The 16,090-nt window shown below is 35.7% G+C and overlaps 1 protein-coding gene across 5 annotated transcripts; it reads right to left on the reverse strand.

Annotated features, from left to right (window-relative positions):
• Positions 1-1,643: 1,643 nt before the first annotated feature.
• Positions 1,644-11,489, reverse strand: LOC128222398 (interferon-inducible GTPase 5-like). Of its 5 annotated transcripts, none has more exons than XM_052931373.1 (2): positions 11,341-11,489; positions 1,644-3,074 (listed from the first exon to the last, which is right to left on the reverse strand). In XM_052931373.1, the coding sequence occupies exons 1-2, from the start codon at positions 11,360-11,362 to the stop codon at positions 1,897-1,899; spliced, it is 1,200 nt and encodes a 399-aa protein (XP_052787333.1). In that variant the 5' UTR covers positions 11,363-11,489; the 3' UTR covers positions 1,644-1,896. The 5 variants fall into 5 exon arrangements, with proteins under 5 accessions (XP_052787333.1, XP_052787337.1, XP_052787334.1 ...); XM_052931377.1 differs by lacking the exon at positions 1,644-3,074 and adding an exon at positions 8,010-9,268; XM_052931374.1 differs by lacking the exon at positions 1,644-3,074 and adding an exon at positions 8,010-9,322.
• Between the last annotated feature and the right edge of the window lie 4,601 nt (positions 11,490-16,090).

A 16,090-nucleotide genomic window follows, 5' to 3' on the forward strand; every position in this document is an offset into this window, starting at 1 on the left:
CATTGTGAATGAATTTAAGAACTCTTTTCGAGTTAGAACCACTGTACAATTTCGATTGTATTTGCAGCTGAAAAAGAAAAACTATTACCACATGTTTATAATAGTTTTATTGAATACAGATGTCACTATTTGTATTATTGTTGTTATTCAACATTAAAAATTCAAGAATTCGATGTAGTTCTGAATCATTTATGTTTTTATTGTTTTTACTGACCGCGCCAAGGCGCTGTTCGGACGGTAACAATATTAAGCGGATAGCTGTTCATTAAAGATTGTTTCAATAGAACTCGCGATTTATAATTCGTGACATAATTACGAAGGAGTCATACTTGTGGAAGGTCACGTTCTTCAGATAGGACTTGCGAGGAAACAGGTGTGTTCAAACAACGTGAAGGTCTCACAAGACACTATATGTACATATGTGTTCTTTGGACGCGGCATCGCCTTCACCGCCATTGTGAATTTAGTTATTCAGACTTCAGCTGTACCGGGATCATAAGATTTTAATTGACGGAAAACATTGACGAAACGCCGTGCGTTCCAATGGCCTTTCCTTTTAAAGATTGCATCATTTAAACCGTTGGCTTCCGTGTCTCGGAAACCTTCCATCAGATGCTCTTTATTTTATTTTCTTCCGATATGAATACCTTATTTCTTGCAATTATCAGTTATCGGCATATGTTAATCCTAGGCAAACAATAAAAATTTAATCGACACTCACAAAAGCTTTGTTGTAAGTGGGATGATTCAAGTGTTATTGAGATTAATTTTCTACCGCCTGAGATATGTGAGTAGACTAACTTTACACCAATGGACAAGAGACATACGCTAAAGAACCGTGTTCCTACTCGTTTCTCATTATACGTTATCTTGAACGGATTTATTTTCAATACCCCACAGCTACAATTCAAGTTGAACAATTTGATATTGAATAAATCAAGAAGAAAGGTAAGAAGTTGGCATTGGAAGTTTGAATTAAAGACAAATTGCTCATTATACAACAATCAGACAGGAAAACTTCAATTGACCAAAGTGAGTCTCTGTCTGTCGCTGTTAACTGCTGCTGCTACTATAACTACTACTACTACTACTACTACTACTACTACTACTACTACTACTACTACTACTACTACTACTACTACTACTACAGGTACAGCTACGTTTACTACTACTACTTCTTTTATTACTAAAACGACGACGACAACAACATCTACTTCTTCTATCTTTTGTACTACTGCTGCTTTTGCCTGTTATTCTTCAGCTATTGTTACGAAATCCATACTGAGCCTTCACCAATAAAATGGCTTTGCTACAGTCTTTATATTCAACTCCGCCATGTTTGTGCGTCTGATTAAATCAATGGAAGGGATTTCCTTTCTTCTGCTCCAGCCAAGATCGGCCAAACTTATCATAGTTATGGATTGATCCTCTATGTATTATTTTATGAAGCAGGCTTGACTTACTTGCCCTTTACATATTCGAGAACGTGCGTTTACCCTGTCACAAATGTGTATTTTTCTTGCTACTATCGCGGTGACCTGATGAATTAACTTTTTTCCAAATCTCAATCATTTTGAACCAAATTAAAGCCATAATATAATCTTAAAATTAACCTGTCTTTTGTATCGTTATTTATTCATTAGTAAAAAACAACAATCAAAGGTTTAATTTAAATAGAAATAGAAATTGGTACTTATAACTCCAGGACAGTATTACAGCAATCGACTACCAAGCCGAAATTTCGAATAGAAGCATTAAACGTAACAGACATGCTCCATTCAACAGCCAAACAAATGTTCTCGCGGAAAATATGTGATTTACTGTATCTCCTAGTAACCTATTAAAAATAAAATAAAATTAAGTTACTAAGCCAAACCAAATGAGGTAAAAGACGACCTATGTACCAAGAATCTCGGCTATTATTGCCTTATTTACTTCCATGGCGTCAGTTCTAAGTATGTTCAACAAGTTCTGCAGTGTTGCATCAAAACGCTTTAAACGCTTATTGGTTGCAATCGATGGCAACAGCACATTAACTACAGTACGTGTTAGCCCTTTGAGAAAACCCCTCTCCTTCTCCCTAAGTTCTGTCGGACAACAGGCATCCAGGATTCCTTGTGTATTGAAATTTATTTTACGAGATTTCAAATTCAATTTTTCTGTGTCCAAACCGTATGTCCTTCTCATATTTCCAAGGGAGTTGCTATCAAGATGCAATTGCTGTCTGTAAAAGCTAGCCTCCAACTCTAAATAAGAATCATTCACAGCAATACTTTCTCTACAAGAATGAACTGGTGCTAACGCCTCAATAGTATCTGTAAGCAGACCTGATCTTCTACTAAGAAGTTTAGTTTTTTCTAACAGGACGCTTTCTGTAAGAGTTGATAAATGCAGTACCAATGCTTCCGTCTTTAGCTGTGGAGTTGACTCGGTAAGGTCATCGATCAAGCGTGTACATTCAAACTGGTTTATTCGGCAAAGTCTAGTTGTTATCAGATACACGTTTGCGTTCAAACCTTGAAGATTGCGTTCCACATCTTCTTTAATATTCTGCAGGCTTTTTTCTTGGTTGAAGTTTTCCCCAGAATCGTCTTTTTCGTTTTCCATATCAATATCGATTTTTGTTCTCACAAAGAAGAATTTCTTCTGTTGCTCATTTGCTCGACGGGCTAACCACGCCTCGTTCTCAGTAAAACGAGTGGCCGACAATATAAGAAAGAAGTCGTACTTGTTGAAGTCAACCTTCTTCAGATAGCACTTGCGACGAAATAGCTGTGTTCCAACACCGGGAAGGTCATACAAGACAAAGTTTTCGTTATTGGGATGCGGATATGCCTTTACCTGCATTGTCGTTTCAGTTATTCCGACAGCAGCTGCACCGGGAGCGTTCGGTTTTAATCCAAGAAAAGCATTTATGAGACTGGATTTCCCAACGCCCGAGTTTCCGGTCACTGCAATCCGTAACGGATTTGATTTCCAATTTTCTTTCCTTTGAAGGATGAAAGAATGTAAACCGTCGGTACCCTTTTCTCGAAAAGAAACTTCATCTTCTTCCGATATTGATGCCATTTTTCCTGCAATTATATGAAATCAAAATTGTTAACTTACTGTGACACATTTTATCCTTTTCAATCAAAATATTACTACTACTACTACTACTACTACTACTACTACTACTACTACTACTACTACTACTACTACTACTACTACTACTACTACTACTACTACTACTACTACTACTACTACTACTACTACTACTACTACTACTTCTTCTACTACTACTACTACTACTACTACTACTACTACTACTACTACTATTACTACTACTACTACAACTACTGCTACTGCTACTGCTACTGCTACTGCTGCTACTGCTACTGCTACTGCTACTGCTACTACTACTACTACTACTACTACTACTACTACTACTGCTGCTATTATTTCTACTGCTGCTGCTTCTACTGCTGCTGCTTGTGCTTCTGCTGCTTCTACTGCTGCTGCTTCTGCTACTGCTGCTGCTTCTGCTGCTTTTACTGTTGCTGCTTCTGCTGCTGCTGCTACTGTTGCTGCTACTGATACTACTGCTGCTGCTTCTCTGCTACTGCTTATATTTCTGCTTCTGCTGCTACTGCTGCTACTACTGCTGCTGCTATTTCTGCATCTACTGCGGATACTGCTGCTACTTCTGTTTCTGCTACTACTGCTTCTGTTGCTACTGTTGCTACTACTGCTGCTGATACTGCTGCTGCTGTAACTGCTGTTACTACTGCTTCTGTTGCTACTGCTGCTTCTGCTGCTGCTACTGCTCCTTCTGCTGCTGCTGCTGCTACTGCTGCTGCTGCTGCTGTTACTGCTACTTCTGCTACTTTTGTTGTTACTGCTGTTTCTGCTGCTGCTACAGCTGCTGCTACTTCTGTTGCTTTTGCTGCTGCTACTGCTGCTACTGCTACTATTGGTACTGCTGCTGCTGTAGCTCCTGCAGCTGCTTCTGTTACCAATCTACTGCTATTGATGCTACTGCTTTTACCGCTACTACTACTTCTACTACTACTACTACTACTACTACTACTACTACTACTACTACTACTACTACTACTGCTACTGCTACTGCTCCTCCTACTACTACTGCTGCTGCTGCTGCTGCTTCTGCTACTGCTACTGCTACTGCTACTTCTACTACTTCTACTATACAATAGAAATTGGCTTAATAACACCACATGACATTTTTCTATACACACAATCAAACATATAAACCCACAGTCCACCAGTTAATTCCTTTCAATTTATTTAATTAAGGAAATATATAAAGTTTAACATCTCTATTTCATTCAAGTCCTTGCAATAATAAACAATCATCTGCGCATTTCTTCTTGAAATATTTTATTTTGTATTTCTAAAAAATATATCCCTGATTGATAATTACAAAACACCATTATTTTTTTCGAGTTAGAACGATTTTCTGGGTCTACATTCGTAACTCATGCATAAGACCACACTTCTCGCCAACGAGAGTGCCAAATATATTCTTGTTATAACGTGTTTCACAATCTCTGTAACATAATACGTATAAATGAAATTAAATCAAGCGACGTTGAATATTAATTCGAATTTGCCAAATAAATAACATATCCTTACTGAAATACTACTATTGAATATTATCCAACTGTAATCTTATTAATGCAAACATTCAGACAAATGTTCACAATGTTTGCATGCAATTTGATTTTCAACTGATACTGTATAGCTGTGACACCAAATGACAGAATGTCGCACATGTTAACGTTTTCTTCTCCGAAAATGTTTGGCTAATATATAAAACTATTCATGTAATGATGCTGCTAAGCCTCTTGCGTACTGTCTCTAATGGGCTTTGAACCATGTGCCTTTAAACGAGATGTTACATGTATGATTTACTTGACCATTGTGCATTTAATCATGAGGTTTCCTTCCTGATTAGCAGTGCCTCTTATGCCTTTAAACTTGATGTTTTATGTCATATTGGCTTTGACCCTTTGGCCTTTAAACATTTAACTTCTATCTCATTTTCCTTGGTCCTTGTACCTTTAATAATGAGGTTAAATGTCTGATTGGCCTTTACCAATGTGCCTTCAAACCGGAGGTTACATATCTGGTTGAATTTGTCCCTTGCGCATTTATACGTGAGGTAACTTGTCTGATTGACCTTGGGCATTCTGCCTTTTAACCTGAGGATATCTGTCTGAATGGACAACAATGTTGACAACAAACTGTCTTTGCATCTTGGAAAAACAGAATGTATTTTATGTGGGTCTAAAAGAAAACTAACAAAAGTTGATAGCTTTAATGTAAACTGCAATGGCCATATCATAAAACCTAAACAATCTGTTAAATATCTTGGAAGTATACTGGACAATGATCTCAGTGCTGCATCTATTGTTAACAATATTGTCAGTAAAGTTAATTCTAGGCTAAATGTTTTATATAGACAAAATCGTTTTTAGATATGAATCTAAGAAGATTGTTATGTAACTCCTTAATACAATGTCATTTTGACTATGCATCGACATCTTGGTACAGTGGTATATCTAAACAATTCAAGAACAGATTACAGGTCACTCAGAACAAAGTTGTCAGATTTATTTATGGCTATGATTGTAGAACTTCCCTGAAAGTCTCGGCTTTCAGTGATATTGGATGGCTTAATATAGAAAATAGGATAAAGCAACTACGACTAGACCATGTACATTCATGTACATAAAATCTTTAATAGCAAATGCCCATCATACTTACATGAACATTTTACCTTAGTCTCATCCACACATTCTTACAACAGTAGACATAGTGCTGGAAATTTTAAAGTGCCACAGGCTGACAGTTTTATATTAAATACTTTCTTTTATCAAGCAATGCAGGAATGGAACAGTCTTCCAATAAAGTTAAAAGAATTAAAAAATAAGAATACTTTTAAAAAAGAAGTGAAGTCCCATCTCATTGTTGGTATGAAATGTGCAGAAATGGAAGATTTCCTATTTTATTAATTGTTATTCATTTAATCTTGCATATCAGTTCAAAGATTTTTGTCATATTATGCTAAAGTGTCATATGGTTTTAACAGTCGGTTGCATTATAACTGTAAAAGTTCGATCTCAAACATTTAATCATTCTTTAACTGGTCAAGAGTACATGCATGTTATTTTTGTATAAGAAAACCTAATTTAAAGAGCTTACAACTGAGATCTTGGCAAATAATTATATTTGTCATAAGGACCCCATTGGAAATAAGTTGAATAACTTTAATGGGTTATCCTGTGTTATATATTTGTCACATTGAATTAAATCTTTATTAACGCACGTATGTATCCAAAGCATTCTAATGATGTTGTGCTTTAGTATAGATATCATCACTAATACTTTGTTAATCAGTCTGTGTTATAACTTTATGAGATATTTGGTTTGTTACTATGACATATATATATGCACGAATAAATCTATCTATCTAACTTTAAACTTTAGGTTTCATTTCTGATTGACATTAACCCTTGTACCTTTTAAACCATGTTTCTTAAAAAGTGATGATATATGTCTGATAGCCTTGACCCTTGTGCCCCTAAAAGTGAGGTTACATATCTGATAAGTTTTGACGTGTGTGCCCTTAAACCTGAGGTCACATGTCTGATAGCCTTGACCCATGTGCCCCTAAAAGTGAGGTTACATATCTGATAAGTTTTGACGTGTGTGCCCTTAAACCTGAGGTCACATGTCTGATTAGCCTTGACCCTTGTGCCCCTAAAAGTGAGGTTACATATCTGATAAGTTTTGACGTGTGTGCCCTTAAACCTGAGGTCACATTTCTGATTAGCCTTGACCCTTGTGCCCCTAAAAGTGAGGTTACAAGTCTGATGACCATGACCATTGTGGTGCCTTTACACGTGAGGCTACATGTCTGGTTGACCTTGTCCCGTGTGCCTTTGAACGCGAGTCTATTCGTCAGACTGGCCTTTAATCTTATGTGATAATAGTTGACGTTACCTGCCTGATTGGTATTGATCCATATGCCTAACCGTAACGTTACATTTCTGATTATAATTGACCATTGTGGCTTTAAAAGTGGGATGTCATGTCTGTTTAACCTTGTGAGTTGTGTCCCTTTATAATGGCCGCACGTTGTTTTCATGTCAGTGAATTTTGATGTTTAAATAAACATGGGGATTGGTATGCAGCAGTGGCGAACTCGTATTGGATGTTTTATGCAGCCCATTAAAAGTGTAAAACGTTTTAAGGTACTAGTTTACCAAATGGACTTACAAAGACAAAAATGTCGCTCCGCCTAGCCACGTGCTTGCTGGCTATGATGGTCATATGTGGCGACATTGAGAGTAACCCTGGCCCACCTAAGACGGACGGATCCCGGCGGGCTACGGTTAAGGCTACTGAGGACCAACAAGACATATCTCAGGTAGGATCCCCCCGGCCCCCACAAGATACCGTTGGTGTGGAGACCCGGCAAAGGAGAATCTCATCATATACATGCAACACAGCATCGATCTCACGCGATGGTAATTAGGCTAGTAAGCAAATTCCACATAATTATGATAATTGTATTTCTTCTTTGAATAATGTGATCATGAATAATTTAAGTATATCTTAAAGAGCGCTATGCAAAGACACGTCAGGAAACTAGCCAAACCGTTCCAGACGTAAAGTCGTTAAAATATAAGTATATAAAAAATATAGTATCAACTCATTTTCACGAAACTGGCAATTTGTGCTAGGATGAATAGAAATGTAGTTCAGGTGAAACAATTGACACTAATATCGCATTGATTAGTGGTATAAGTAAACAATTTACTACCAGAGTTATTGCAAATATACATTTCATTTCGAGCGTGAAGCGCGATTTGAGAATGAATTAAGTCAAGGGTTTGGAGTGTATTAACTATGTTGTACTATATTATCTCTGCAAGAGTGAAAGGCATTTATTGCAAGGTTTTAACCCTAACCCTTTTTATATGTGATTTACTTAATGAAGAAAACAAAGAAAACCTCATCAATACGCTACAAATGTTTTTATGACAATTCAAAATGTTTTGTTTTATTACTAAATTCAAAAAATATATTCCTTACACTAAACGCTGACCATTTTATCATCGATTTATTTATTCAGATCAAAATCAAGTGCATAAGGTATTATGATGATTAAAATGATCGTGAGTGCATCCTCTTTCATTGTGTTCAACATTTTCCAAAGCATTACAAGAACACTTCCATAGGACAATACACCTGCAATCGCTGATCCAAGACCAGGAATTAAAACTTTAACAACGTTTTCGGTAGCCTCACTAGCAACTCCAACAGCACATGCTTGACATATACTTGCTGCTGTAATGCCAAGTGTACGCGTGGCCAAGTTTAGTTTACTAATTTTTAGCGAATAGTTCATCTCAAAATCCTTCAAGGATTTTTCATCAAGATTGAATTGTTCCATGTAGAATTTCGCATCAGTGGCAATGATAGTTCCGTCGACTGCGGCGCTAACACCTGGAAGTGGTATAGCTCCAGCAATAGCCGACGCAATTGCTAATGCTGGTGCCCTTTTTGATAGAACCTTCTCTTTCTCCAAGATGACAGCTTCAGTGAGAGATGGTAAAAACAAAACCAAAGAGTCCTTCTTCAGTTCCGGAGTTTCCGTCATCAAATCTTTCATTAGGCGATTATAATCAAACTGGTTTATTATTCTAAGTTTAGTTGTTATCAGATAAACTTTCGATTTCCGATCATTAAGATTGCCTTCAGCATCTTCTCTGATCTTATGCAGGCTAAGATCTTGGTTGAACGCTTCATCACAATCATCGCGTTCATTTTGCATATCGATATCGATTTTTGTTCTCACAAAGAAGAACTTCTTCTGCTGCTCCTTTATTTGTTGACTTAGCCACGCGTCGTTCTCCGTAAAACGAGTAGCCGACAGTATCATGAAGAAATCGTACTTTTTAAAGTCCACTTTCTGCAGATAGGACTCGCGAGGAAATAGCTGAGTTCCAACACCGGGAAGGTCGTACAATACAAAGTTGTTGTTCTTTGGATGCGGATATGCCTTCACTTCCATTGTCGTTTCAGCTACTCCAACTGCAGCTGCACCGGCAGCGTTGGGTTTTAATCCAAGGAAAGCATTGATGAAACTGGATTTCCCAACGCCCGAGTTTCCAGTAACTGCAATACGTATCGGTATGGATTCCCACTTGTCCCTGTTGTTGATAATCATCTGCTTTAAACCATCTAGACCATCTTCCTGAAATGCTTTTAACATTGATATCTGGTCCTCTTCTATAATTCCTGCCATGTTCTGCAATAATGAACGTTAAGACGTTCCGTTATCGTTTTGGTATAAATTGTATTGTGTAAAAGGATAAAAAAGATATACTTTTTGTCAGACGTATAAACATTTCATGTCAAATCCTCATTTCTCAAACATGTGAAAGATAAGAGGGCAATAAACGCCCAACATCGCTTCCATGAGTTCCATGCCCTTCATTGTTATATTTGACTTTATACCAATAAGACAAACATATTTACGTAACGATGTAGCCTTTGAAGATTGAACAGAAGTTGAGAATAATTAATCAAACATAACCTGGACTGGTATAGGGCTTAGATGCATATCAGCTAAAGACTCAATGGTCCATAAAGATTGAGTGGAACATGCGTTTACTAGGGTATTGACAAGGATTCATTTACAAACAAATATCCTGATATGGGTGCACTCTTATTCAAAATCAATACATACACATGTATAACAAACATACATTTTGACTAAAAACCTTTAACTACTTATTAATAATGCATACATGGAAATTATTAACTACTGATAACAAGATTGTAACCGTGTATTTAATATTAGTAAGAGCAAAAATATTAAATGATTAGTGAATGCTAAAAGATTTACTGTGGTCTACTACGCTTTGGCTCCAGCTCCCTGGCTTTTGGCTCCAGCTCATCCCAGAAAACGAGTATAAACATGCTTATTCCAGTAAACAGGCGGTCATTTTTATTCCCGACAAAATAAAAGCACTCGACAATACTGGTTTTATCTTCAATGAAAGCTTCTTGAGTGAAATTCAGCTGAAAATTGGTGAAAATGTTCTGCTTTCGTTTGTAAACATGCATGTGTTTGATGGGAGAATCGGTTTTATAACTCCATATACAATATGTTTTCAAAATAACTGAAATACGTATGAAGATTAAACGTATTTATATTGCACTACATTCCCCGATTTCTCAAATAAGCCCTCATAATTGTGATATTAAATAAAACGTTTTACGATGAAATCCGTTCTATTGCTCTAGCTCGAAAGTGTCATTGGCTCTTTTTCATAAACAGCTCCTAAGCGAGCTGGAGCCACTGTTTCGCACCCGTGTAATCGATATTCATCCTTCGACTGCTTTTTTTTTTTTTTTTTGACAACTCTGCTTACATCATGCCACAGCAAGTATCATTACTCAAGTTGAACTGACGGCATTATAAAATACAGCACTCGTTTAAAACTCTTCATAGAACATTGTATGATAAATCTTAACTTCCATACAGAAATTAAAATTTCTATCCGGAGCGTTAGAAGAATTGTTACATACTCGTACACTCTTACTCGTTATCTTAATATTATATTTGTAGACATTCAATATCAAAGGCTCACCTCATAACATTTTCTGATCACGTTGAATAAATTGGTGTATTTTATGACGACTCGTGACAGATCCTTTTTATTGTAACGTACTTATGAAAGAGATACTAGTCCCACTCCACTCTCCTAGGAGTCATATTGAACTCTCGTGCATTTTGCAGATTGTGATTTCACTCGGCTAGCGAATCATACACAGCCGGATTTAAAGACGAATATAACATGTTTGGTTCAATTTTATTTTTTCTACTCCAAAAAAAGACAAGAGTGCAAAGGCAGTTCTGAAACATTTTGACTGCACTTTTGACAAACAACGTGTTTTGGTATCGGGCCTAAACGGCCCACTTGTTGGGCACCAAAACATTGCAGCTTCTTTCCCAACACACTGATTTTGTACTCATCTAAATTATATTCTAGGTCAATATGTTATATGTAAACGTCATTTATCATTTATGCAAAAGGTCTACAATTCTAAGCGATGATATTAAACATCAAACTTTAAAGAGATTGAAGAAATGCTATTCAAAACGACGTTTAACAGTTATAGGCTAAGGGATGGTTGGACAACACATCTATTATAACACCACGCGTCTAAACCAACTTCAGTAAATATAAGCAGTCATATTCAGCCAAATGATATGATCTCTTCACTACCTAAGGAAATATTCAATAACGTTATTCGTACCTTTAATTCGATGACTTGGCATTCCAATTTTCCCTCAAGACAAAACCGCTTTTTTCAATTTGGTAGTCCTTTCAAAAGTGTATATGGGAAAGAAACTTGATCTTTATTCTGATCTGATACCATATATGGTGTCAATTTAAAATCTTTATCCAGATTTGATACCATATATGGTGTGGTTATTTTAAATTCCATGAACAGATATTTTGTAAACATTTATAGCGCTATATCATTTCTACGGTAGCAAACCAACGCCACGAATCACGTGTTATCAAATGCACATGGTCATATACGTTCGAGCCATACATATTGAGGGCAAAAGTCTTACGTTCGAAGGTATTACCTATAACAGGTGTCACTAGTGGCTTACAATTAATTTGTATATACTTTTGTAAAAAAAACTACAGAAACAAGCTCAGTAGCCAAAAGTTTAAACATAAACCCCGTTTAATAGCACAGGGTAAACGCCAAACACATAGAACACCAGTCGGCGAGTAGACTACGACGAATATGTTGAACGCCGATGCATGTGACTACATAAGATGCTGTGACTATCAGGGAACAAACTTTTAAAACGTTTATTTCTGACTGTAGACCCGACGGTTCATCTAAACGTCATATGGTTTATGGAATTATGGCCTACACACCATAGTCTTTTAGTTTGTGGCTGTAATGGGCCAAGAGCTCTAGTGGCCATTAAGAAACGGAATGGTGAGGGGAGAACGATAACGAAAAGTGTTTTCTTTGCGTTATATTCCTCAGCATCACAAGGGCAGAAAACGAAATTAACATGGCAAGTTACATAATCATAGTGTATTGAATGATTTGTTGTTTGACGATCAGAGTTATATCTAGTAGCTTGTCATATTCTGTTCGATAATTATACCTGGCAAATTCGAACTATTGTCCTTGTAGGCGCCATATAACAGAAAAACCCTGGTATTCATATTTTTCTCCCATTGACTATATTTCCCGGTATAGCATTGCAAACCCCTTTGCTTTATGACACTAAAAGAGCTCCATACAACACCATTATCATCAACAGTTTCATAGTGCATTGTTCAAAACATAATATCTTCCCCTTTTTAATTCCTTTCTGCTATATATTCATTGTAAAACTAACGTACTTCTGTGCGTAATATTGCCTATATGAAGCATTATTCCTTGTTGAATATTTTGGTTCAATAATTTCCCGGTATACTTAACAATACTTTGTAGGAATTAAAGATGTTTCCTGTCCTGCTTGATCTTTGTATCGTAAACATTTAAGTGTTTTGTTATGAAAGATGAACTGTTTTGAAATACACTTGTAGATAAAATATATTACTGATTTCAAGTATGACAGCTGCATATCACTAATGCTATAATTAGTTTGGCCCAGATTCACAATAGGGTTTGATTTCAAAAGATTATAATTGTATTTTGGTTAAAGAACAAGCCCGCTGTAGCGTCCCAATCCGATAGGGTCATCTAATTCACAGGCAAGAAGTGTTTAGGTTAGTCCAACGACAAATCACCACGCTTATATAAGATAACAAACTGTCCAACCTAGACCTTAGCCGTATATAAAGCCGAGTGTGTCATTTTATTGTTATGGTCATGCGGTTTTACTGCGAGCTTATCGAATATAAGAATACCTGAAAAACGAACACTTATTAGGCAAGTATTTTGACCAATTTTGGCTACATGATTTTAAAATATGATGGATCTTGAAGCTTATCACTGCATATTTGATTTTTATTTTTTTAAAGATTTGTCTACTCTTGACTTTGCGCAAGAAATTTGGGTCTTCGGATTGTTGTCTGCAACTTGAAAAGCAACAAGACACTTTTCCATGTTATTTCAGCCAATTTCAATGCAATATGAGTTTTATTTATCATTTATTTCCTGGTATATTTTGTTTATTTAATTTTATTCATGGATAAGTGTATTGAAGAGTGTCATTGGAGGCTGAGAATGATTAGTACACAATATACAAATGGAGAATGCAGGAACGGCTGTGTGAACAAACAAACAAGGCGGCAATGGTTATTTTCGTTACAGAGATCCCCCCGACCCCCCTTCGGCAGGTCATAAGACACGCACTGCACATCCTGTTTCGTTCATGGTACATTTTGGGGATTTCGATATAACCCCTCAGCCAACACGCTTCACATGTATGAAATAATAAGCTTTGTATTTATGGGGACATCATCTTGAGTCCATTACTGCACAAATAACTAGTTTTTCTTTTATAGTAGTTTCTACTCGGGACATTTCTGTTAAGACAGCACCCGACATTGATTGATTGATTGATTGATTGATTGATTGATTGATTTAGTATGAGTGAGCGTGAAATAATGTTAGACCCTTAAAGCTGCACTCTCACAGATTTACCATTTTTACAACTTTTTTATTTTTTGTATTTGAAAGAGCAAATTTTTGCGTAAATATCTGCAAACCGATGATAAAAGAATGCTGACAAAAGATCAGATCGCAGATGTTCATATTTCCGTTCAAAAATAATGTTTTATGGCTTAAACCGTTACTAACTGTTTAAGAAAAATGCATAAAACATCATTTTTGTAAATGAAAGATAAAAACCTGCGATCTATTTTTTGTCAGCAGTCTTATATAACTGGTTTCCATGGAATTTCGCAAAAAAATGGCTCTTTCCAAGAAAAAAAATAAAAAAAGTTGTCAAAACGTTCAATCTGTGAGAGTGCAGCTTTAATGAATGAGTCTTAGGGTGTGCATGTCAAATATTCTGCGTTTTGGTCGGCATATCAGACCTTCATTAGACATTCTGGCTTAAATGTGACGGAGTTAAATGCAATTTTATTTTTTCCCGTTACTCTGGTGATGTTTTGATTAAATTAACTCCGTCGTGTTACTGAGAATTTTTTTTAATTAGACCCAAATCATCAATCTAACCTTTGGCATATTGTTCTACATACTTTTACCAGATTTATTTACTTCAAAATATCTTCGCCTCAGTTTACGCTTTGGGCGAAATTTTACAGTTCTCTGATACGTCCAGTGACTTTTAGATCTCTCTAAAGCTACTGTCAAGTAACAAGACTTTCTGGGTTACAAAAACTGTCATTACCTTTTTCTGAACCGACATTTCTAGTGAGTTGTGCAGTTGCAGTGTCTGTAACGCCAGAGAACCAGCAAAGTTCCTTAACAGATTCTTATATTTCGGCATTGTTGACAGTACTCATGTATTGAACACCTCACTCATAACTGCCTGTCTCCGAGACGTATATCCAGTATAGTATATATTTCATGATATACAATAAGAATTATATTTCATGATAGACAATAAGAAATATATTAATTTTCATGATAGACAACAAGAATTTTAGAAATATATTTCATGATAGACAATAAGAAATATATTTCTTGATAGACTATAAGAAGTATATTTCATGATAGACAATCAAAAAGAAATACATTTCATAATAGACAATAAGAAATATATTAATTTTCATGAAAGACGATAAGAATTTTAGAAATAGGCAATAAAAAATATATTTCATGATAGACAATAAGAAATATTTTTCATGACAGACAATAAGAAATATATTTCATGAAAGACATAGAAATACTTTTCATGATAAACAATAAGAATTACTTATCACGATAGACAATAAGAAATATATTTCATGATAGAAAATAAGAAATATTTTCTTGATAGACAGTTAAGAAAATATTTTTACGTGATAGAATACTATAAAAATACTGTATTGTTCATGATAGATGACAGTAGATAAAATAAAAAATATATTCTAATACTTAACTTTAAAGTTTTAAGAACTATACAGGTTAGCGACCCCTTTTCGGCCGGAAACGGAGGTTTTTCCTATGTTACTTTTGACACAAGATAGCTATTACGATAAAACTTTACACTCAGACAGGTTGGCTCTTCCGGCAAAAACTGTGTAATTTGTTTTTAAAAATAGCTAGTGATTCCGAATATTCCCACGTGCAAAGTACCCCTATTATTTCGCTAAAATAAGCACCCTACTGTACCAATTATTCGCCCACCCCATAAATTCGCTGTTCTTAAGATGTTTTTCATACATTTCTTTCTAAACTATATCTTCAAACATTTTTATTTTATTTGACAAGTCTAGCGACTGTTTCAAACGACAATTGATCAATAAATATAATATGTTAAATATTACATACTGTTTATGTATTTTTAAAATGATACAACATCTACTCGGTAAGCCTTCTCTTTTCAGAAAATTAAAAAAGCTAATGGGATTCCTTCTAGAGCATGACCTACATTATCTATGCATATTTATAGACTTCCGAAGAGGGACAACGCATGTCCGTACAAGAATGTAATGATTAATTCAATTTGAGTTGCATCCCTTAGACGAAAAATTCAGCGATTACTTCACCGTTTTTAGGTTTTACGTATGCTTTTTCGAAAATTTAACTTAAAATACAGCAATTTACGGTATTTGTAAAATTTATCACCTGTTTTATGCTTTATAATGACAAATCAATAATGTCGTCTGATTATGCAAAGTATAAGGAAAATTTAAAAAAAATCCTTACAGGGCCTTATGCTAATGAGCGCGCGCGTTATGACGTCATCCCCAAGTGCAACTTAAAAGGTCAGAAGTGTAAACATTGTTTATTTGGGTCGAATTCCACATACTACTTATATTTGAACGCAGAAAACAGCTGATATCTGTCAAAAAAGATGCCGCAATGAAACGCCAGACTGATTTGTGTTAAGTATTTCGTTTTGACTGGT

The sequence above is a fragment of the Mya arenaria genome, chromosome 16 (genome assembly GCF_026914265.1).
Source record: "Mya arenaria isolate MELC-2E11 chromosome 16, ASM2691426v1".
NCBI lineage: Eukaryota > Metazoa > Mollusca > Bivalvia > Myida > Myidae > Mya > Mya arenaria.